This window comes from Pelodiscus sinensis, chromosome 11 (genome assembly GCF_049634645.1).
Source record: "Pelodiscus sinensis isolate JC-2024 chromosome 11, ASM4963464v1, whole genome shotgun sequence".
Classification (NCBI taxonomy): Eukaryota; Metazoa; Chordata; order Testudines; family Trionychidae; genus Pelodiscus; species Pelodiscus sinensis.
The window spans coordinates 8,382,146-8,407,374 of NC_134721.1; the positions used below are offsets into that span (position 1 = coordinate 8,382,146).

The 25,229-nt window shown below is 40.2% G+C and overlaps 1 protein-coding gene across 2 annotated transcripts in view; it reads right to left on the reverse strand.

Moving 5' to 3' along the window:
• TMF1 (TATA element modulatory factor 1) overlaps window positions 1-25,229 on the reverse strand; it is a 39,199-nt gene that overhangs the window by 6,343 nt on the left and 7,627 nt on the right. For both annotated transcript variants that reach the window (XM_075938559.1, XM_075938560.1), the window contains exons 2-15: window positions 22,562-23,793; window positions 17,894-17,997; window positions 17,278-17,404; window positions 16,218-16,323; window positions 14,917-15,059; window positions 12,210-12,376; window positions 11,865-12,021; window positions 11,147-11,239; window positions 7,448-7,604; window positions 5,896-6,088; window positions 4,279-4,348; window positions 4,101-4,193; window positions 2,896-3,015; window positions 1,568-1,714 (exon numbers count right to left, since the gene is read on the reverse strand). In XM_075938559.1, the coding sequence (XP_075794674.1) occupies window positions 1,568-1,714; window positions 2,896-3,015; window positions 4,101-4,193; window positions 4,279-4,348; window positions 5,896-6,088; window positions 7,448-7,604; window positions 11,147-11,239; window positions 11,865-12,021; window positions 12,210-12,376; window positions 14,917-15,059; window positions 16,218-16,323; window positions 17,278-17,404; window positions 17,894-17,997; window positions 22,562-23,793 (2,909 nt within the window). The remainder of the gene's footprint in view (window positions 1-1,567; window positions 1,715-2,895; window positions 3,016-4,100; window positions 4,194-4,278; window positions 4,349-5,895; window positions 6,089-7,447; window positions 7,605-11,146; window positions 11,240-11,864; window positions 12,022-12,209; window positions 12,377-14,916; window positions 15,060-16,217; window positions 16,324-17,277; window positions 17,405-17,893; window positions 17,998-22,561; window positions 23,794-25,229) is intronic.

Here is a 25,229-nt window from a genome sequence, read left to right on the forward strand (position 1 = left end):
ACTATGGGTACATCTAGACTACATGCCTCTGGCGACAGAGGCATGTAGATAAGGCTACCAGGCATAGGAAAATGAAGCAGCGATTTAAATAATCACCGCTTCATTTAAATTTACATGGCTGCCGCCCTGAGCCGATCAGCTCCAGGAGGCATACCTGGGAGGTCAACAAATGCCTTTGATGTCGGCCCCCGCACGTCCAGACTACCGCGCTGAGCCGACAAACAGCTGATCGGCTCAGGGCGGCAGCCATGTAAATTTAAATGAAGCGGCGATTATTTAAATCGCTGCTTCATTTTCCTATGCCTGGTAGCCTTATCTACATGCCTCTGTCGCCAGAGGCATGTCGTCTAGACGTACCCTATTTGCTGTGGGATAAAATATATAAACTATTATACAACTGTCAAATTAAAGAGCGCTTTCATATATAAACTGAAGCTCAACATTAATTTACTAAACTGAGCGCATACACCTTAAACATCGAAAACACATTATCCAAGTTTAGGACATATTTAGAATGACAACACAACTACATGTTTAAGTGATGTTTCTATTTTTAAACTTGCACGTCACAAGTTCACCTTACTATTCCTTATGCTTAACCAGAGAAAATCCCCAAGACTTACAACATTCCCTGATGAGTACAAACTAGTAGGTAATACAGAGATAGATGGGGAGAGATTTTGATTACTGCTTTTAAAGCATCTTCAATTAAGTGCCCTATGAAACAGCATTCGACACAAATACCCCACACCTTTTTTTTTCTTTCTTTCTCCCAGGAACCCTGATCAACATTAAGATAGCCAGAGAGAGTTTACTTTATCCTCATTAGGGATGTAACAGTATAGTCGATTAACCGATTAGCAAAAGCTTATAGATTAATGTTAAAGCCTACACGAATTAAACCACTCCTCCCCATCCCCGCCCCACTTCCAGTAATTTTTTTTTTTTAGCAGACTGGACAGAAGCCTGGTTCAGTCCTGGTTTGCACTGAGTCTGGGAGTTCAGACTCCCGCCCTTGACAGGGGCTGCTGCCACCCCATGCTGCTGCCTCTGTACAGGAGGTAGTCGGTCCCACAAGGGGAGCTGGTTTTTAAACTGACTCCCCTCACAACCAGCTCCCACCTGGCACCCCACGCTACTGCCTCTGAGGAAGACACAGGAGTGCAGGGTAAAAGGGGGCTCCTCGGGAATGGGGCTGGAGCACACTGGCCGCCCCACCCCTTGGGACTATAGAGTAGTCGACTAACAGATAAGAATTCATGAGGTTAATTGATTAGTCAATTAACCAATATTTAACATCCCTAACCCTCATCATCCAAAAACTAGACAATGAATGCTTATTTCTCTTGTGATGGCCCATCATATCTTTAACAAAACTTCCTGGGGGATGGGTAGGAAGGAATGTCCCTACAGTGTGAAAAATAAAACCATTGTTTGCACATCCAGACTCTATACAAAAGTAAAATAATATTTGTAAAAGAAAACCAGTATGAAGGGGGTAGGGGGAAGAAAGGGAGAAATCACATTAATCTTTCTACTTATAAATTTAAAGTGACTTTCACAGTACCTGTAGGTGAGAAATCTCTCCTTCCTTCAGTTTTAACTGTGATTGCAGGTTTTCAATTACACTTGAACCTGCTCCCATCCTTACAGCTTCATAAAGATTGGTCCCACTTGTAGACATTGAACCAAATGAATGATCATGAGGATCATCCTACAAATAAAAAGTTAACCAACCATCAGATTGGACACAGATTATTTTGCATCTGAAGACTTTAACACTAAAGGCAAGAGCCTACTGATTCAACACAGACAGTAAAGGAAGACCATCATCATTCGAGTCAAAAGATTCAATGCTTCAAATATATTCATTCAAAACAAAAGCTCATTTTGAATGTTAAACAAAATTTAAGGTAACTCTTTATTTGCTTGCTCCCATGTTACCTTTGCTGCAGACATCTAGCTAGCACGGATCTCTGTATTTTCATAGATAAAATAATTAGAAATAACAGTCTTTGCACAGGTTTCATCAAGACTGTGGCAATCTCTCACGAGTGAGTAGTGCATCATACTAGAATCACTGGATTAAAAATGGTCAGTCAACTCATCCCTAGATATGATGTCTGCTTATTTGATAAAGCATCCAGAAAGAACTACATGAATAGCACTTGAAAAACTTTATATCTTGCACGTTACTGTACTGTATTTTATTTAATGTGCTCTCAGGCACCCTCCTTCAGATGCTATGCAAATCAAGACAGTTGATAGGTATGTTTAAGAAAGCCTAATTAGGGCTGTCAAGTAATTAAAAAATTTAATCGCGTGCGCCTCCCATTTGAAACGCCACTGAGGTGTTTCAACAGGGCAGCGCTGCATGAAGCCTGGGATAAGCTGGAATTCCCCGGGCTCCATACAGTGCCGCCCCTTGGAAGCACCACGGCGGCGTTTCCAAGGGGCAGTGCATTAGGAGCCTAGAATCAGCTGGGGACTCCAGCTGATCCCTGGCTCTGTGTTGCAAAGCCCCTCTGAAGTGCCACTCTGGTGCTTCAAAGGGGCTTTGCAACAGCCGAGCTGGGGAACTCCAGGTGATCCCGGCTCCGCTTGCACTGTCTCTTTGAAGCGCTGGAGCAGCACTTCAAAGGGGCAGCGCAGCATTAATGCCTGCGATTAACATGTTTAAAAAATTAACACATTAACCCTGTCCTGCGTTAATCACAGGCGTTAATGCAGGTCAACTGACATCCCTAATCAGAATAGTGAAATCTTTTCTCAAAGCAGTTATTTACGAGATAAAATTAATATGCTAAGAAAAGATACCAACATGATTCACTGTAAACACACATAAGGTAGCAAAATGGGTTATCAAAAAGTATCAGCTGATAAATGGTACATCACCTGAGAAAGGAAGGATGCCTGAAGCCCTGCCATATCAACTCCACTTATAGAACTTGAGCGTGACAGAGTTGGAGTACTCGAAACAGTGTCCATTGTTGATAAGGTAAATGACTTGCGCTCCTTTGAAAAGTCCAACAGAAAGTGAATTAAAGGAGTAAACCCTGGGGTTTCTTTTATCAATCCCAAATGCACAGCACAAAACCACTTTTCTGTATATTAACTGAAGTTCAAAGAAGTCCATTTAACACCATCACTGGTACATCTAGCCCAAACTTAACTCCTTAGATTTTCCTGACTATGCACAAACAGACGTTACTACCAACTGCAAAGGGTTCTTTCACTAGACACACTGTATAATGCTGACCTAAGACCACAAAAGCACATGAGCCCTAGAGACAATTAAGCATTTTGCTGAGTTCATGTGCCTCACAGGAATGACACTATAAACAAAAGATAGGTTCTTCCCAGGATGAAAGACAGTCAAGAGATTTTTAAGTGTTACAATGCTCAAATTCAGGATCCGAGGCTAAACTTTGTTACTGATGAGTTTTCTAAATAGGCTGACATCCTCTGCAGTCAGCAACTGAAGACATGCTGACTTCAGAAGGATGAAGTAAATAGCTTTGAACAGGACATTGGTTTCAGAACTGCAGCAACTAAGAGCTAACTAACAGCTGTGTTAGTACATCAACTGCTGACAGGTAGGGACTGAAAGCTGTTGTCAACTGATGGGCATTTGGTAAACTATGCTAAATAAACTGGAGTTCAGGCCTTACAGTAACCACATCACACAGACACATAATTGGAATTAACTGGCATCTTGCTGTTAGTCTCAGCAGAAGCAACAGGTTGTCAGTAGGTTCAAACACTGAATTCCATGCCCCTCAAGGTAAGGACAAGGCACACTGGTGCAGCACTGTGAATCAGTCTATGCTGCCACTATCCACATTTCATCTATTCTGTGGCTAAGGAGAGGAATTATTCAGAATTGTCAATACAGCACCTTTCACACAAGCATTGAGTTCACAGGAAAAAAGATGTGGGGGAGTTCTAGATACTTAGTTTCATGGCATTACCATATGCCATATCCTCATTTAATCCTTGTTTGTTTATATGACATTTTCACACTCTAGACTTGCTGTTACCATGTGACTCAATAAGATTTTTAAAAATACATGAATTAACATTAAAGCAAATTTCAATACCTTCTCCTTTGCTGTTTCTTGTACAAAAATTGCTTTCTTTTTTTCTTGTTCAACCTTCATTTTCTCCATTTCTAATTGAGTAGTTAACAGCATCTAAAAATGAGGAAATATGGATTGTTAATCCCCTGCAAACTCAGAATTTTATGATGAAGTAATGCAATACTGAATTAAGCAATACCTTTTCTTTCTTTGCTTCATCAAGAGTTTTCACATACTCCTCTTTCAGGTTTTCTAATTCAACCTCATATCTATATTGAAAAAAAGAGAAAGGCCATATAATGTTATTAAAGACAATTTTGTCTTTATGTTTCTATTTCAGGTTCCCACACAGAAAAATAATGTAGTGAAACTGATAACATAAGGCACAGAGTTTGTTTTCTCTACAAATATATAAATAAGTTAAATATAACTGCATCAGTAACAGAACTGAGCTGCCTTACCAAATGGAAAGCTAAAATTACTCTGTTAGAAAAATACCCTCACAACTGACTTGCAGGCAGCATGAGGCTACTTAAATATTGGCTAATCTTGGAACCCCTGTTAATCACTTTTCATATATCCATGCAATAACCTTAGGCCTCATTTGTTGTATGCATACTGCTTTAATAGTCAAAATACTTACTCTATCATTGCATAAACCAATAACACATTAACCTTGAAGCAACTTCAGTAACATAACTATTCCTTGTACAAAAATATTGTAAGCATACTACAGAAGTGTGCATAACTCCTCAAATTATCACAATAAAATCCAGAAACTAGGAGACAAAACTATCCCAAGTATCAAAATTTCTTAGGATTGATAGACTGCCTGAGAAGAAACTGCAGTTGACTAGACAGGATGAAGTCTACCAAAATATCGAAGTATTTTGGTTCTCTTAATGCATTACCAGCATCTTGACATACTGGAATCCCAATTCAGGAAAGCACACTTTCCTCAGGAATAGCCCCACAGGTTACCAGGGAAACCCGCTATTTGAAACACAGTTTGTCAGACTAGTTAAGAGGAAGATTGTCACAAGTAATTCACAGTTAATATTTCTACAACTCACGACAAGCTTGCTTCTACAAGTTTCTGTGCTGAGACTGAGGTGGGAAGCATGGATTGGATGTTGGTGGAAATTCATCAGGGCAGAAGTTTAGAAGGCGGTGGTACAGAACCACTAAAAAGTATTAGTCTTTAAAGGACGTTTGCTTGTATTACTATTAAAAATAAAAATGTGTTTAAGAAAATAGTTGCTGCCACAGATCAGCTTCTTAGAACTTGATAACTATTCCATTTCTTTTGGGAGAAGATGTTGGATGCTTTCTAATGTCCCAATCCTGCAAGCTTCTCTGTGCAGACAGATCCGTGTATTTACATGGAAACACACTGCATGTGTACAGAGTAGCTTGCAAGAGTAGAGCTAATGAGAACATTATCTAATATTTGCATAAAAAGAAAATGAAGTAGGTGTCAGTGACTGGTCATGGGTGGAGTGAGAGATGTAAAGTTCAAAGTATAAGTGCCATTTGAAACCCAAATGGTACAAAGTCAGCCCAGAAGAGCTTAAGTAACCTGAAAGTAGCAGTTACCAGAAAAATTAAAGGATTTCGGTATTTGTCTTTCTTCATGACACTTGTCCAGCAACACCATTAGTATTTTAAATAGCAATTATCAAATTAATGCAAAAGGACAAGCTTTCCTAGTCAAACTCAAAAACCTGAAGTAGTCTGTTATAGAAGATGATATGTTCCTTAATTTCCATATGAATCTAACATAACACACATGAGCCAAGAACTTAACCCAATTCACCTATTGTTTTCATTTTCCAGTTTCTTGAGTCTGGATCTTTCTGCTTCTAGTTGAGCTTGAAGGCGACTGTTTTCCTGTCTCAAGAGGCTATTCTGTGATTCAGTGGAAGACACCTGAATTTTATTGGAAAGAAGTTCCTCTGTAGCAGCGCGTTCTCTCTCAGCTGCTGCCGCCAGGAGGGCTTGAGATTCACCTAATCCCCAAGACCGAAAAATACACAATCCATTATTTAAAAAACACAAACACAAATACCCCCCCTGCCAAAAACCTAGTAACTGACTTTCACCCCAAAATAGACAGACATCCATAATTTAAGCCAATTATTTGTCTAACTGAAATGTTTGGCATATTTGCTAAAAGATGGCAATTCAGATATTTTTCAAACAATTGTAAAGGTTTATTCTTGTACTTATTCCATCTTTAAGAGAAATCCAGCCTTTTCTACAGCAAATGTGGCAAGCAATTACATCATGGCATGAACCAGCAAAAGTACGTAATAGCAGGGCAAAGACTTCATTATGGACTCAAAGATACAGCACTGTTTGAGAACTAGTTGGCAGCAGAATGCCTGCCCTCAAACTAGGGATGTCAACAAGTAGTCAACTAAATGATTAACTGAGAAGCTTAATCTTACCAGTTAATCTAGTCCACCACTCCGTTCCCCCCTCCCTGGCTGCCTCTGTATCAGACGCAGCAGTGGGGGAGGGCGAGGCTGCTTCGCAGCAGCAGCCCCTGACCATGGGGAGGTCAGAGCTCCATGCAGAGCAGTGTCTGTCCATGGTGAGCTTGGGCACACCGTGGACAGAGGCTGCTTTGTGGCAGCTTCTTCCACCTTCACTTTCCCCCAGCAGCCTCTGTCCGCATGGAGCTTGGACCCTCCCACAGACAGGGGCTGCTGCCTCTGTATCAGAGGGCAACAGTGTGGGGTGCCAGGCGAGAGCCAGTCTGCGAAGGGAGCTGGTTTTTCAACTGGCTCTCCTCATGGACCAGCTTTCATCTGGCACCCCCATGCTGCTGCCTCTGTGGTGGCAGGGGGCTCCCTGGAAGTGGAACTGGCATGCACTGTCTGCCGGCCCTGCCCCTGCAGACTATATAATAGTTCACTACAACCCTCAACCCAGCTGAAATACTCAATAGTCGCACAATAAACTATATCAGCTGAGCCCAGACCATGGACTCCAAATACCAGTCTAACAATTCAAGGTATTGGGCTGTTTCCATTCCCCCTTCATCCCTTGTCATGCCCACTTCCTTTATAAAATTCTATATGCATATATAGTGCTTTACACTTATGAAAATCACTTGCATTACACAATCAAGTATTTTAAAAATGCAGTAAATTATACCTCACAGCATCCTTGCAACACACTTGGCATCCTATATTACAGATACACATCTGTAGAGCCCTGCGTGGATTTGTATCCGTATCTACATTTGTATCTGCAAAAATGAGCTTTAGACATAAGTCCATGCCTTTCTCATTACATTACTGCCATCTAGTGTTTCCCCCACATTTACACAGTTCACTGAAGATTTTACAAGGAAGATTTACCGAGCCTGTCAGAAAGATTCTTCTCTAACTTTTCCCAGGAGGAGGTTTGTGCTCCCAGTGTTGCTTGCAGATTTTCAATCTGGCGAAGAAGTGGCCTGGTGGCAGATGTAACACTTTGACTCAGTTCTTGGTTCCGATTTTCTGCTTCTTGGAGTCTCTGAATTATGAATTAGTAAAATGCTTTTACATCTTAACACTTACCACAAAATTCAGCTAAAAACATAACTATAATCTTTATACGTTCTACATAACTACTATTTAAACTGCACTTTTTAAAAGTAAAATTAGAGGAGAATAATGTATCCTCAAGAGCTGGAGTGACGTTTAAACAAGTCATCTGGAAACAGGTCTGGTGTTTAAGTTCAAACAGTAGAAGATTTAATTTCCAAAGACCCTTTTCCTGATGGTAGTGTTGTGTTAGCATACAACTGAAGTATCTAGTATTAGAAGATAAGCCTCACCTAGCAGGCCCTAGTTCTTAGCTGACAGCACATTTTGGTTTCAATTTTTAAAATGCCATTACTTGAGAAGAAAGAAGAGCACCCCAATCGGGGATTTCTCTCCTCCAATTTCATCTCTACCCAAAGTTCAAGTTCTGAGTTTTGCCCCACTACTAACCATTTCACACTCCAAAAGGATCTGCTATCAAGCCCACCTTTCCCTCCTGCTGCTAATAGTGTCATTTGGCACTACTCTTTCTACAGGTCCCAGGAAGAGGCCACTAATCTCTTACTCCAAAAAGAATGAAGTAGTCCATTCTTCCAAAGAAGGTAGGAAGGGATTTAGATGTTCATTTGTTGGAAGTGTTACAGCATAATCTAAATGGTTAAATTTTTTTTTCCACACTAAAAACATCTGTCATGCTTAAGAAGCTGAAATAATGATCTTCAAATAAGGGCTGCATATCAAACAACAGCCAACGGGTTTTCCTAACATTTGTTCCTAATGTTAGTCTGCACTAGAAATGGCCTAAACTATGATGTGGCCCATTAAGTTTAAAGTCATTTTAGCATTTTAAGTCCTCCTCCCCAGACAGTCAACTTAGCCTAATCTTATGTGTGTAATAGGGATGTAAAAAAAATGTATAAAAATAGTAACTGTGTAACTGATAAAACCTGTATCGGTTACATGGTTAACTGTGCCCCCATGGGGTTGCCGCCTGCTCATGGCCCCACAGGATTTAACCATTATCAAGAACCGATAAGCATCAGCTTCTCTGTTCACTGGTTAACTTCTTACATTCCTAGTGTGAAGGGTAATTGTAGCTATACTGGTCTCTCCCAGGATGTTAAAGGAATAAAGGGGAGGAGATAATATCTTTTGCTGGATCATATTCTGTTGGTGAGAAAGAAGCTTTCCTGCTGCAGAGAGCTCTTCTATGCTTGTGTGGCTGTTCAGGAGAAATTTAAGTGCCACCGAGCTGATTAGCACATGCCATGATGCACACACAAAAAAAATCATTATGCACATAATGGAAAAGATTAAAGGGAACATTGCTCAGCATCACAACAAAATGTAAGCTGGAACAGTTTGGTTAGTACACCTATTCCTGTTCATCCAGAAATATAATTTATGCCATCATGTGCCAACAGTGTCCTTCTGCTATATATATATTGGACAGACTTCTCAGACACTTCGCCAAAGAAGTGATGCCCACAAATCAGACATCTTCACAAGGAAAAACCAGTTTCTTTTCATTTCAACCTACCTTGATATAGTCTTAAGGACCTTACTACAAGTATCTTACTTCAGAGACTTTAACACCAGATTACAGAAGGAAACTTCAGAACTTTCATTCATGCTTAAATTTGACACTTTACGAATGGGCCTTAAAGATGCTAATTACCTTACCCATTACAAAGATAACTTCCCCACTTATCACCCTTGATTAGCCATTCTTTGACTCAAATAACTATTCCCTCCCTCTCCCTCACCTCACCTTCTGTACTAAATCTGATTTGTCAGCTTAATAATGTGTTCACTTTTTTCATTGTATTCCTTTGATATATATGATCGTGCCAATTCTCTTCCAGAATATGATCTGAGAAAGTGGGTCTGGGCCCTCGAAAGCTCATCACCTATTAAACCATCTTGTTAGTCTTTAAAGTGCTACATAATATTTCCTTTTGTGTTAGTATACAGAATTAGCACATATTCTAAGGGACCATTCAAGGTAAAGTGCCTCGCTAACACCACTGCAGTCATAGTACAAAAAGAGAGGTAAGTGGGTTATAGATTGTTGTAATCTACTATATATTTGAGAGTTTGTCTGTCCATTTGTTCAAGAGTGCCTCCTAAATGGTAAGAGCTAGAGTCACCAAATGTGGTATATTCATACAGGAACTTTGCTGGCTGTTCCCCTTTGTCAGACAGCAAGGGGAAAGTGCACAGTTTGCTGCATTCCTCACCCTGGCTGGGGAGTGCAGGAGGAAACAAACCTGGATCTGACCCAGTTGGGTGACATGCAACCCTCCCTCACCTGCGTCAACTGGAACTACAGAGGCCAGGGAAAGGTGCTTCTCACTTGGCTCCAAACTGCTGTGGTGAGAGAGGGCTGACTTTGTCTTCTATCCCTGGGCCAGCCTGTATACTGATCCCCTCATCCCCAGCCCCACCCCAGAGTAATGATTTAAATGAAGCATGTATATTTTCATTTAATTTTAAAAAATAAAAAATAAATCAAGTTAAGGAGCTGAGGAATGCCAGGTAAATCTTCCAGTAAGCCATACATTCGATGTCTCAGTTAAAATGTAGTGTCTAGCAGAGTAATGGATTTAAGCTCCCAGGCTCATCTTTTGAAAGTGTTCTACACGTTTCCTTTGAAGATGAGGACTGAGAGCATTCATACAGAGTGAATGCTTGGGAAAAGCGGTCACCCACAGGTGACAAGGTTCCTGTATTACTCTCCTTTGTGAATTTGAGTGTAGTGATTGTCTAGTTTCACCCACAGTTATAACTGGGGCATTTAGTACACTGCTGAATGAGGTATACCACATATGATAGGCATGTATAAGATCCAAGGATCTTGAAATGTGTGTTGTGGAAGATGTTGATCATTTTAGTAGCAGAGATATGCCTGCAGGTTTTCCATTTGTTAGTCTGGCAAGGCCTGGTACCACTTTGATTTGTGTCCTGGTTTGCAGGGCACTTGTTTCTGATAAGCTTGGAGAAGCTGGGTGGTTGTTTGAAGGTCAAAAGTGGGGGTTCAGAAGAGACACTGGATTTATAGTTTGTTAGAATAATCTGCAATCTCTTTATCCATCCAATGGTCTCTTTAGCATATACGGTTGGTATATATTGTAACAATTTGTTCCACCTTGGATTTTGTTGTGACACTGGAAGAACCTTTTCCAAAACTGAAAATGAGGAGCGCATGGCTTGAAAGTTTGTTTCTCACCAAACAAATAGTGCTAGTGCTAGGCATACACCAATTAAGCTATTGCTTAGGGCCCTGAGCAGCTCAACAGAACCCTCTTGTTTGCTGTATTTAGTAGGGGTTTTGGAGGGGGGGGGGAGGAGGAGGGAAGCATTCCCGCTTAGGGCCCTCCCATGGGTTAGCACCACCACTGCCAACAGAAGTTGATCCAATAAAAGATATTACCTAACCCACAATGTGTGTCAGAATAATCCTTGTCATTTTTATTTTGAATCACATGAATACAGAGTAGCTGGAAATACCAATGAAAAATGTTACTGCACCTGTTGTAGTTCTCGGATTTCTTGGCGCAAATAGTCCTCTTTTCTTGCTGCTTGCTGCTCAGCACGTTGAAGTGCTAGTCTCAAATCTGCCACCTGTATCAGCAGGAAGTAGACAATTACTATATTTCACTAATTCCTAATAAAGAATTTTAATTTCTACTTGTCACTGCTACAGCCACTTGAATATTGCACTGGGGACTCCAATTTGAGTTATACTGCTGAACTATGAACAGCCATCGAGACAAAGTGCAGAACAGTTTCACAAGTTTACCCAACCACTGACTAGTAATATAAATGTACAGTTCAAGGCAGTAACATTTAGCCACACAGTAAGAGAATGGCACAAACACTAACTATGGCTTACTACCAAAATTATAATAATAAGTTTAGACAAGATAAACACATTTAAAATAAAGGTAACAACTTTGGACAAGTGGTTTCACACAGTGACTTTTCTCCTCCTATATTCTGCCCCATTATTAATTGAATTTATGACTTATCTGGTGTTCACACCATTTTTTATTTAATAGGTTACAAAACAGTAGTGCTTATTTGTTAAGTATTTTTAAGCTGTTTTTGACAAAAACTGTATTTAGAAGAATTTTAATAACCAGGTCACAACACGCCTGGTTCTCTTCAGTGGAGCACATTATCCACTAGCCCAAAGTATACTCTCAAGTTAGAAAAGAAATATTTCAGCACCACATTTAAAGCTCACCTGAATTGCTAAAGCCTCTTGCTGCTGGCGGGCTTCATCTTGGGCCTTCTCCAGAGCTAATCCAAGTTCCTCCTTAGCTTTCAATTCATGACTTAATGCTGCTTCTTGTGCTTCACTATCCTTTGTAGCATTAGCTTTGTGAAGATCAGTAAGGTCCCTACAAGCCAAGCATTAAAGACACTGGATTTCTATACTATAAAATTCAAATTAAACAGAAATGACCGTTACAGTTTATGCCATGTCAAGATGGCTTACCAAGTAATTTTTTTACCACAAACTAAACACACTAACACAGAAGTTTCTAAATGTGAACTTCTTGATTTTCGCATGCAAGTATCCACTTACTTGTATGCACTGTCAAGTGCTGCTTGAACACTTCGGTTCCGTTCTTCAAGCTCTTCTGTGTCGACCTGAAGTCTGCTGAGATCCTTTTCTTGTCGCTCTACCACACTGTTCAGTTGTTTAATGTTCTCGCGATGCTGCTTTTCAACTTCCTCCTTGCCATCAAGCACCTATTACAGTGAAAAACACACTAATAATCTACCAAAATAAGTGAAAAAAATCCTTCCAAATTTAAAATGCCAGCTCCAATGAGACTACAACATTTTGCACTAGAATGGCTAAAACATACCTGAGCCAATACAGATACAAGCTTCTATAGTTACATTTATTTCTATCCATGGGCATATGCAACTGGTGGCAATCAAGTTTAGGGCCAACAGAAAGCCTTGCTGAGCACTATCGTAAGTTTTAGTGAGTGAAATATCAAGAGCCCAGTTCAACTCAGGGAGGACTCCGTGATAAGGCCTTTAACAACACCCAAGAGCATAGCCCTCAAACCCCAAATAAATCCATCTTACCACCATGTAAGTTTTACACCAGAGGAAATTCATCAAGATGCCCCCCCCCCTTCCCTTATCAATGAAAGAGACATGCACAGTGGTTGCTCCTCTCCCTCCCACCCCCAGGTGGTAATTATTTACACTGAGTTTGATTATGAAAGTATTTTTATTAAGTAGGATTTAAATGACTGCAAGTGAAAACTGATGAGTCAAAGTAAGTTAGGGTACGTCTACACAGCAATATTATTTTGAAATAACTAATGTTATTTCGAAATAACTTAATCTGCATCTACACAGCAGGCAGTTATTTTGAAATAATGTCAAAATACTGTGAAGCTGAAGGATTTCTTATTCCGACTCCTGTAGCCCTCACTGTATGAGTAAGGGAAGTCAGAGAATAGAAATGCTGTGTTGACTCTCCCAATTTCGAAATAAGTAATGTAGTTCAATTTGCATAGCTTATTTCAAGTTAAGACCTTCTATGTAGATGTACCCTTACTGAGCCGAAATAAAACAAAACATTCTAATTCTAATACACCAAAAGTTCGTTACATGCAACTTTGTTACCCTAAACCAAGAGTGGGCAAAAAATGGCCTGCGGACAGTCCTGCCACTACCCAGGTGCTGGAGGTGCTTCACATAAACTGGCCAATGGCAGCAGAGAGATTCTGCTGGGGCGGGGTGAGGGAACAATATCAAAACCCAGACAAAGACCTGATTGCTTTCTATTCCTTAAATGGACTTCCCCTAGGGCAGGAACTCTTTGTTCAGTCTCTCCACCCCCATGGAAAAGTACCAGACTGAAGATGGAGGCCAGAACCATGTGTCATGATCATATGTCTTTCTAGGACCAAACACAATTTTGGCTCACAGGAAAAATAAAACCATTCCAAGGTTGTTGGTCTGAGTATTGAGCCATTAAGTTCCTAAAGTATCACTAATAGCCCTCATTAGCACATTCAAAATTAAAAACATTCACAAGAATGACAGCTACACAAAAAATAGGATATACAGATTCAGCAGACTGTAATTTTAAAACGATGTTACATGATCTGTTTTGCATAAAGCATCTTTTGAGTTATGCATATTCATAAGCCAATTTATTAGAGGATTGGTGAGAGAACTAAGGTGCAACTGATGTGGGGTGATCAACTGATTCTTTGGGACTGGAAATAACCTGAACATTCTTGTAATTTTTAGTGCAAAGGACCATCTAATCACAAAGACAAGCTTGACTAAATGACAAGTTAGATCAGAGCACCCAAGGGAATGTCTGTGACTCCATGATTAGGCTATTACATTGCCTGAATTTACACTTCATATTTGGTTGATGAAAGCTGAGAATAGAGCTCTCAACTAGTATGGGGTTTGTGCCCTGCTTCCTGGAATCTCCCATAAGGTTGGTACTCATGCTACTGAGCCACTGCAGGAATGCTTGACAGCATCATCAACAAAGAACTAATAATAATAATATCAAATTTCTCCAGTTGCACTAATATCTCTCCATTGAAGCTCTGAGAATGAATAATGTCTTTAACACAGATGACATGCTACAAAGAGCCCTTCACAGGACTGCCATAAATCTAGGTCTGGAAAGCTAAACTGGGACTTCCACATCTAATCACCAAGGTTAAACTAACTACTTCTTATGGCAGCCAAAAGGATATTATGCCCCTGAAAGCATGAAGTTTCATTTATGTCTTAATCTTTCACCATAAATCACAATAAAATTAATTAAGTATGATCCTTGTAAGCAGGTATTAGAGATGGACGTTGTTCATTCAGGATAACATCTGCAGCCACTGAGGTATTTCAACATCTCAACTAATACAATAAAAGTCTAGTTATTTTAAGAGAGAATTTTCTAGAAAGACACCCCTAATGAATAGTTCAAAAAAAATCTAACTATAGCTACATGAAGCTACTTCCAAAGGGAAGACTGAGAAAGTCAAACAATGAGCAACTATAGAATTGGAAAAAAAAAAAGAAAAAGATCAAGAACAGTTAATGCGCTGAGTGAAAGCATCCAGAAACCATATGCCCCAAGATACTCATAATTAGAAGAGGGACTGCAATGTTCAAACCACAATGAAGTACAGGAGAACAAAAGCTACTATGGAGCCTCTCAAGAAGACCACCTTGCATAGCAAGAGTTAAAGGAATCAATCAGAATAAAGTGATGTACAGAATGTAATGCAAATATCTCTAACCTGTTTTAAATGCTGCAACTCCTCTTCTAACTCCTTAATCTTTTTGCTCTGTTTTGCATTAGTACTTTCATTTTCCTTCTCTTTCATTCTTAACTTCTTAATGATGTTGGAATTGTGCAGCTGCTGTTTTGAAAGTTTTTCTCCTTTAAAAGAAAAATGTATATGAAAATGAGCATTGGCATGACTTCCCATCATTCCTGGGAGTGCACAATTTGTTTTCTCTAAAGACTAACAGTATCACCAAGAAATATGATTTTACATCGACTCCATACTACCTACATGCTTACACTGTGCTATGTGAAAAATAATTAATGCAACTGGTTCATAGACTTCATTAGTTTTTCTTTTCTATGACATTGGAATCATAGAACACTAGAACTGGAAGGGACCTCGAGAGGTCAACGAGTCCAGTTCCCTGCCCTCACAGCAGGACCAAGTATATAGTATTCCAATATTAAATTAACAATGAATCAGTGCTAAAGCTGCTCATTTTCTTCTCTCCCGATCACTTCAACCTGTAGTATTTTTACACTGCTATTGCACAAAATTATGCTGACAAAGTATGATGATATATAGCCACCACAGTAATTAAATCACTTGTGCATGGTCACACTAAACTTCCTGTGTCATCGGTGAACATCCTCACCAGTAGTGCTTGCACGGATTTAAATGTCAGGATGGAATGGCTTTTGAAAGGCAGAAATAGTCAATGTAAGCAATAGTGTCCACACTGTCAATGTATTGATCTAACTACTTCTACACTGACTCTACTCCTTTAAGATGGGGGGAGAGAAAGCAGGGGAATAGAGTTATTAAGTTAGGGTACTGGGTGAATTACATCAGCCTGAGCAACATTTTAGTGCAGACTCAGATCACCATTAAGTTGCCTTACGTCAACCTAAACAGACATTTTTCCTGAACATTGTTTCAGGATAGAGAATTTGACACCACCTTTTACAAATCTAATTTTCCTAATATAGACGAATGCACCTCATGCTATTGATCTAGTTTTGCTTATGACAGCACAAACCATGATATCTAGATGTCGAAGCCTAGTTGAATCCCCTGTCAATCAGAAAGTCGAGACAGGATGGAAATTCTTAAATTCTTCCATCAAATCTGGGGGTCATTTATGTTTAAAAAAGTATGGTTAAGAGTGAGAGTCATTGCTTAAACATTTCCCACATGTAGAAGATATATGAAATAAGATTTTTTTCATGTAAGGTTGAAAATAAGACAAAATGCATTAAAAGACACTTTTAAAAGATCTTTACTGTAACATCCAGGTTTACCAACTTTACCTTCTTGCATTAATCCTTTAATCTGTTCATCCTTCTCCCTCAATAGTTCAGCTGTTTCATTAGAATTTAGTCTAGTTGCCAATTCTTCTTTAACATTCTTTACCTCCTAAAAAGAATGAAATCCTCTTAGTACGATTTATAAATAATGTTAGCTTTTTAAAAAATACACATGATAAAGTTACATGAGCTTTTTATCCACGGGAGAATTAGAAATGGCCACACAGTTTCTAAGATTTCTAAACAAATACTTTCATTTGAAAACTACCAATGGAGGTGGATGGCTTCTCCGGCTGGCCAGGATACCGCCATGCTGCAGGGATGCTCCAGCCAGCCAGGGTTCCACGGCATCATGGGCAGGGAGCTATGCCCCCCTCCCAGCCCTTCAGTTAACCAGTTACCAGGTAAGCAAGTCGATAAGGCTAATGCTTACCAGATAACTGGTTAACCTTTTACATCCCTAGTCTCTACCTCATCCTGTTTTAAGCCTTTGTGATGTCAGGAAAACAAAAACAAAAAAAACCCCAACCAACCAAAACAAAACAAAACCACACCCAAACAAACCCACAGAGCTATTTCATTCATGGAAGTAAATATCAGATAATGTGGGATTTTACTTCCTCTTAAAGAATTACAACCCCCAATACACATTTAGAGGGCCACTGATAAACGTTTCAGATTATAATAAAGCACTTTTTACAAACATTGTTTTAAGAATATTTTTCAACAATTTTACTGTTTAATTTACTTTTTGCACAATGACTATGCACACACCATCCTCATCAAAGTGTGCTAGTGTTTAAGCAGTGAATGTTACAAAGCCCTTTTGTCTTCTTTTTTACATAAAATCATGAAAACATCTCTATCAGGTCTTATAGAGTCTCTCCTCCTAAAACACCACAAACAATACTCCCCTCCTTCCCCCCAAGCCTTTATACTGATATCTAAGTTACTTAATAGTGGATCCTGTATATTTCTCAACCTCTATTTTTATGATTTGCTTCCAAGGGAGGCTGACACTTTTTAGCATTATAAATATTAGTTCAGCTAGAAAGTGGATTACCTTTTTAGCTGCATCCCTCTCTTTGCATGCTAGCTGGACCTTCTTTTCGGCATCTGCTATTCGCTGAGTAAATTCCTCTTTAAGAGATGAAATACTACTGCTCTCTTCTTTCACTCTAAACATTTCACTAGATTTAAGACATTTTAGAATAGTCCCATGGTTATGCTGACATTTCAAACTGCATTCACCAAGCTTTTACAATAAACTTTAACTAGCAAGACACAAAACATTGACGCTCATTAAAAACATGGGTCTTCAGAAGGTCTTCACCAATTTAGCTAGGTAGCATAACACAAAAGTTGACACGTTAAGATTTTCATCTAAAAACACATCATCTACTAATCAAGCCCTGCTAATGAAAGGGTAAACATTCAGTACAAGAAGATTTACACTAAGTAAAAGACAACTGATAGCATATTATTTAACAAATATAATGGCTACTTCACACTACTTGTGAAATCAGGCTGATATTACATAATTGAACACTAACAAAACAATACTTGTTTTTCTGTATCATACCATGTAAGTAGCTCCCTATTTTTGTTACATCAAGTCACAAATAAGCCCTTACAAGCAGACCACTTACACTCAGAACTGTTTCTATTTTGATACTTACTCTTTTAGGTTATCGTAGGCTTCTTCCAGGCTTGCCTTCTCCTTACTAATACTTAATAACTGTGCTTCCCTCTTCTCCAGCTTCTCAGTCAACAAATCAATCATCTGAATAAAATTTGAGATGGACAGATCAAAAACAGTTATACCCTGGAAACAGCATGGGTTTTTTTCTAACTATATTTGAGGTTGGAATTCTTTGACTCTTATTAACTTTTATTTTAAAATCAATGAAGAATGGCAAACCGGATGGAAAGCTTTTACATCTAATGACACCAGAAGTAAAGCCTGGACCTTTTGAATCTAAGTTTTCCAGACTTAAAGGGAATTCCTGGCTCATCTACTGTTCCCATTAAATTCAATAGCAGTTTAATGGTACTTCTGCCAGAATAAAGAATACTAAATACATGCTTTACATAATCTCAACTATTTTTCTATTTGATTATTATGTCAGATATACTTGCAGATGACAGACCTGACAACTCACTTTTAAATCTTTTTTTGTTTCTAAGGAAAAAAAGAGAGATACTTTTTACCTTATGCTCCTCTGCTTTTATCCTTGTCCCTGCCCTCTAGACAGACCTGGGCTGGGAGCAAAGCTTTGGCTCTGCGAGCAGGGAATATGGACAAGAGTGATATGGCTGAGGCTGGGGCCATGACTGGGTGTGGGCACTGAGCACAGGGCTGCTACTGGAATCTGGGAATCTGCATGCCAAGTGCAGAGCCCAGAGTAAAATCTGGAGGTGCTAGAACACACACACCATAATCCCTGCACCAATAAGGAGAGATCTTAACAATTCAAGTAATGCTGAGGAATTGTGTAAAATAAGCTACTGTATAATGAAGAAAGTTTTCAGTATGATTTCTGATTAATCAAATGCGTTTCCCATTTCAGAAAACAAGTTAACACTAAATCTATATATTATCAAGCCAATATAGGTATATAAGCCTATGAAAATGTATTAAAATATTTTCAAGCTCATTCTACATAAAGTTTTACACAGCTTGCCCATCTGCAGAGTAGGCCAAGCAAGGCAAAGGAGTTAATGGAGACACTGTCTTAAGACTATACATAAGAAAGCATGGAGACAGAGTAGGAACGAACAGGGAAGAGACTGGAAAGAAAAGAGGAAGGAATTATTCAGCGCACACAACTTCCTGTATTCCCCACGCTTTTACCACACACAAAAAAAGTTATGGCTTTTGGGAGTAAGACACACCCTATATTTGGGAATATTTTGAAGAAATTCCCTCCCTGGGTTAAAAAGAAAAATTTATCAAGTGAAAGCACTGCAAGGAGAAGATGCAGGGCCTCAGTTGCAAGAATGAAACATAAGGAAAACTGCTTATTGGGAAAAATGATCTGGATATGTCTGAAGAACAACATGGATCAATTGGTTAGTAACTTAAATAATGCACGTTGCAATGCATCTTTCAAGACTCACTCTATACTCACTCATTTTAGTATAAATGTAAGGTAACAAGTACATTCCCAAGTTGTTTACTATGCTGGATGTTGATATGGAAGAAAGATTATCTTAGTTAATCCTTTTGGCTTGTTTAATTAGTTAACTAGATTTAGAATCTATCACCCAAGTGTATGGTACAGAAAGCTACAGTAAAATAAATCTAAAGTGTTCAGTTGCTACTGGGTGTCATTTTATTTTATATTACATAATGCCCCTTATTTTGGGGGCATCATGGCCACAGACTAGTCCGTTCCTTGTTTTACTTCAGCCTAACTTAGCTTTTTCAAGGAAACCCCATCCAAAGTATCTAACATTGGATTGAGGAGGAATGAAGTGGACATGCTGAGTATACTGAAATCTATTATCCAGACCCTTAAACAAAGTTCAGAGAAATTATTACATTGTTGATACAGTCAACATTTGGAAGGCGCTTCAAGAGACATTGATGAAAGAAAAACTTCACCAGAAAGTTAAGACTAGAGGCAATAAAGAAATGAATGGATCAAGAACTAACTCCACCTCATTTTTTTGCAAACATTCTCCACCAGATATGAAGGTAGATGCCTAATTTCTGAGCAAGGTGCTGCAGCCAAGTCATGAGCATCTGAAAATCACTCCACATTAATGCCAGTTATAATAAATGTCATGGCTGGAGCAAAACCATCTATCAGTACATGTTTACTGATAAGGTTGTGAACGAAGTCAGACCCCTGATTTGGTGGAAATTATTAGCCAGGTACTTTGAAACAAAATTCCTTCAGTTGCCAAGTCAACTTTTTCACAGTACAGGCAGTCCCCGGGTTACATACAAGATAGGGACTGTAGGTTTGTTCTTAAGTTGAATTTGTATGTAAGTCGGAACTGGCGTCCAGATTCAGCCGCTGTTGAAACTGACCAGCAGCTGACTACAGGAAGCCCGAGGCAGAGCTGCTCTGCCCTGGGCTTCCTGGAATCAGCGCTGATCAGTTTCAACAGTGGCTGAATCTGGACGCCTGGGACAGAGCAGCTGGGGCGCTGCCGAGTAGGTCCCCGCAGTACCGCACCTCGGCGCTGTGGGGACCAACCCAACAGCACCGCAGCTGCTCTGCCCCAAGCATCCTGATTCAGCTGCTGCTGAAACTGACCACCAGCGGCTGAATCAGGACGCCTGGGGCAGAGCAGCTGGGGTGCTGCCGGGTTGGTCCAGTAGCGCTGGGGAGCGGCGCTGCAGGACCAACCCGGCAGCGCCCCAGCTTCTCTACCCCAGGCAACAGCAAGAAAATCCTGGTCTGCTGGTGGGGGGAGGTGCACTAGCTGCCCCCCCCCCCCAGCAGACCAGGGAGACACGGGCGGCGGGACTGCCAAGACGTGCCGCGGTCCGCCGCCTGCGTCCTCCATGGCTTTGCTCCGCGTCTCCCTGGTCTGCTGGGGGACCCCCGCAGCAGACCAGGGAGATGCGGAGCAGCTTTTCTCGCTGGGGAGGGTGCGGGCGGCGGGACCACGGCTCGTCTCAGCAGTCCCACCGCCCGCGTCCTCCGCGGCGAGAAAAGCCCCGTTCGTATGTAGGGATCCGACAAGTCGGATCCACGTAACCCGGGGACTGCCTGTAGTAGATTCTTCTGCAGGCACAGAGAGAATGCTTTCATTGTCTGGCATTATTCACTCAAAACTAAGAAAATTACCTAGGAGTTTAAAAAGCAGGAAAACACCTGTTTCAGTTTACAGGTTTAACCTTTCAAGTCTGGCATCATATGTGATCCGGCATGATTTTAGTTAGTTGGATGTCCATTTAAAATGTGTGTGGCCAAGTTTGTTTATAGCCACCAGTCCTGGCTCTCAGTATTCTCTGCTATTATTTAGCTCTAATTTACCCCAATTGTCTTCTAAGAGCCCAGTAAGCAATAGAAGTGTTGATAATGCTGCTAAACAACCTCACGTGGTTCGGCAAATTCTCTGGTTCCATCTCAGTCAGGTCCAAAGGGTGCTGGATTAGAGAGATTCAACCTGTACTAATCAAAATGACAGTGGGAGTTGGGAACATGATAAATAGTTGTAGAAGTGTTAAGAACCCCATACGTTTAGTGTTGTGATGATGTGACTGAATTACTAAAATTTGAAAATTGAAAAAAAATAGGGACCGCAATCAACCAGCAACTTAGGAGACTGTTGCAACTGTAAAAGTGAAACATTTAAGATTAAATTGTTATTGTATTTGTGTGTGATTTAGTTCTTATCCTAATGTACTGCTTCTGCATCTGCTTGACACAGATAATAAGCATTATATGTACTATTTCCTAAATTAATAAAAATCAAGTTACCTAAAAATAATTACACCTTCCTAGATAGTCTAAAATGCTATATCGATTTGTAGTTAACATGTTTTAGTGATCAGATTTGTACCACTGTTTAATATGTGAAGTAGTATCAGTGGGAAAATTTAAATGAATGATTTTCTTGCCTTTATTTAAACCAATCCACACTGGAAAAAAATGGAGCCTTATACTGCAGGATCAAAGAATTTTGCATGTGTACAGAATTTTACCCTATGGACTTATCTGGTCCAGATCCAAGATAATGCCTACAAGTCAAGATCAGTGCAGTTTCACTCAAAACTGGGATGAATTTAGCCCACAGAATGCATATTTTGCGCTTGTATAATGTATAGTAATAGAAGATTTACAGCGTTGCCCAGATGCAGCCGGGAGGTGAGGCCATACAATCCGGCCCCTGGCTTTTCCCTGGGTCAGCCCAAAATGGGGGACAGAGAGGGCAAGGTATTGTGCATCCCAGCTGTGGGCTCTGTCGGGGGTGGTGGTGGTGGGGAGCATGATCTGGGGGCTGCACAGTCCTCCTGCTGGCACGCCCCGGGGCTGGTTTGTGGGCAGCTGGGGCCACGCAGCGGCTCCCCAAGGCAGGCCAGGGTATCAGCTGTTGCCAACCAGTGGCTTCCCACTGGGGCGCTTGCTGCCCTCCTATGGTAATTCCACAATATAACTCCCTTCCAACCAGACACCTCTCTCTCCATTTTAATGAGAAAGCAAATTCCAGGCACATCCCATTGTCCTAACACAACCAAAACTTCGTGTTGCTTTTAAGTTAGGATAAAAGGAAGCTGCCTACCAAATTTGGTGGTCCTTGTGCTTATCGTTTAGGAGGAGTTCTTGAACAAATGGACTGACAGAAACAGAGACAGATACGCTTTTCTAAAATATATAGACTGTTACCTTGCAAAGCTCCTCCTTTTCACAGTTCTCTTTAGGCAGCTTTTCAGCACCTTGATGCTGCATCACAACCTCCTCTTTGAGGGTTTGTCCTTTATCTGTTTGTACAGCAGCAACCAAAACATCTGGTTGCTCGGAGTTAACAGGGGTTGCACTTCTCCCACTTTCTTCCATTTCAGCCTCCTCTGCATGTACGAGTGTCTCATTCAATTCTTCCTTAGATTTACTATTTACAGGGTCAACCATCTCAGTCTTTGGTGTTAAAGGGCTAACTGTGAGAGATGCTGAAGCACCACCTCTGCCTGACAATTCGTCATCTGAATTGATTTCACTTACACTTCGACTATCTAACGACTGCACACTGAAGGAATCAATTCTTTCAAAAGCATCTGAGGAGCTGCAACTCTCCGTCAGTTTCTGAAAGTCATTATACTCAGCACAGGCAGATGTTGATAAAAGCTGAAAGGAAGTCTGCATAAGATGAAGACCGGATTTTGAATCTGTAGCCTCTTGTCTTGAACTTACTGAGCTCTCACTTATTACACTTTCATGATCCAAAACTTCAATATCGCTAGTTGTGGATGTTCCTGATGAAAAAGTGCTAACCGGAGGTGAAGGTGTGTTGCTTTGTCTGTCCTCATTTTTTTGTTCCTTACTTTCCAAACCTATGTCCTTTGTCTCTGCAGTAAGAGATTGTGCAGGGCTGTCAGAAGCGCTTCCTGATCCATCATTTCCTGCATGAGATTGTGCATTAATAGCAACTTCAGAAACTTGGAGATCTGGAATAGCCACCTTCTCAGTGCCTTTGTTTGCATTCTCCTCATGCTTAACATCAGTTTCGAGTGTAGAACTTTCTTCTAATTTTTCGTGGGGAACATCAAGATTTTTCAAGTCCACTAGCACAGATTCAAAGGAATTTTTTGCATTTGTCTCTGTTTCTGCTAGTGTTTCTAGTTGACTGCTGTGCAGAGATTCCTTTAAAGTGCTTTTTACTTCTTCTTTGGGTCGCTGTGATTTGGTTGGAGGTTTAGACACTACTGAACTCTGCTGAACACTCTGAATATCTGTTGGCGAGAGAAAGGCACTGAAGAAATTCTCAGATTCATCCACCACAGTCCTCCTAACTGGTTTGGTGATTGCTGTTGGTGATGATATTGACTGATTTTCAAGTTCTATATTTGAGTTTAATCCCCAGATAGAAGTATCCCATCCTCCACTTGTAAGGGAACTTGTTCCTAAAACAAGAAATAAAGAAAGTCAACCATGTGAAAAAACATCTAAAATATAAAAGTTACAGGTTTGCAGTACTTGAATTGTGAGATGCAGCAATACAGAAAAATGAACAAAGTTATAGGGTGTTAAATATACAGCAATGAAAAAATGTATGCATAGCTATAGTACCCTTTATTGTTCTTGCAATCTTAAATTTTATAGCTGATTGTCAAAGCTGAAAAGAGCCATAATGATTCTATGTCTTATACGTACAGAAGGAACTATGGAAAGGTAGAGCAACATTGATGAAAATTACTTTCTTTCTTCTTCCCAACAACTATGGAGAGCCATAGGGCGATAGGAAGGCAAGACTTATACTAAGATCTGAGAACTAGCTAAAAAAAGGTGGGTACGAGTATTAGAGAGCACAAAATAAGAACAATTCTGACATTCATTCTAAGAGAAAAAGAAAACTAGCAAAGGGGATAGTGGAGAATGAATACAGCGTGCTTATTGCAGTAAGTAGGCTACTCGCAGTAATCTACACACTCTGAAGTTTAGAGTACTAGGTGTACCAAAAAATAGTGACTTGCAATTACCAGGGTTAAAAAAAAAAAAAAAACTTCCCCTCTCATGGGCAAGAGGAAAATCAACTCTCACAACTGAGACAGTCTCATCTTTCAATTTTTGAAGAATTTAGGACCAAAAGGATGTGACTATAAATTTTCATACAGAAACCAGTAAAACCAACATTTTGAGGCAGCTGACACACAGCTCCAGTATCTGCAAGGCTGTTCCTAACCTTCTCAGAAGGGTAAAACGAAGAACACATTCCTCTGTTTTCACTGTTGCTATGCTGAGGAGCAACAACCAAGCCATTAACCACCTAAATTAAATCTGCTCCTCAGTACTATCCCACAGCAGCAAACAGGGTACTGTTTGTCTTGAACTTCGGTAGCTTCCCTCTGAGCTTCTCCTCTCATACTAGCCTCTGGTTATTCTCTGACTAGCATGTATTGGGTAAACAACGAAAAGTCCTGTGGCACCTTATAGACTAACAGATTTATTGGAGTATAAGCTTTTGTGGGCAAAGACCCACTTCGTCAGATGCATGTAGTGGAAATTCCGCAGGCAGGTATAAATATCCAAGCACACGAAAAGAAAGGAGTACCAATCAAGAGGAAGGCCAGCAATAAAGAGGTCAGTTCAGTCAGGGAGGATGTGGCCCACTTCTAGCAGCTAATGTGGAGGTGTGAACACCCCAAGAGGAGACACTGCTTTTGTAGTTGACTAGCCAGTCACAGTGTTTGTTTAATCCTAAACTGTCCAGGGAGATAGAAGTGTTCTCCTACAGGTTTCTGTATGTTACCATTCCTGATATCTGATTTCTGTCCATTCATTCTTTTATGTAGGGACTGTCTGGTTTGGTCAATGTATATGGCAAAGGGGCATTGCTGGC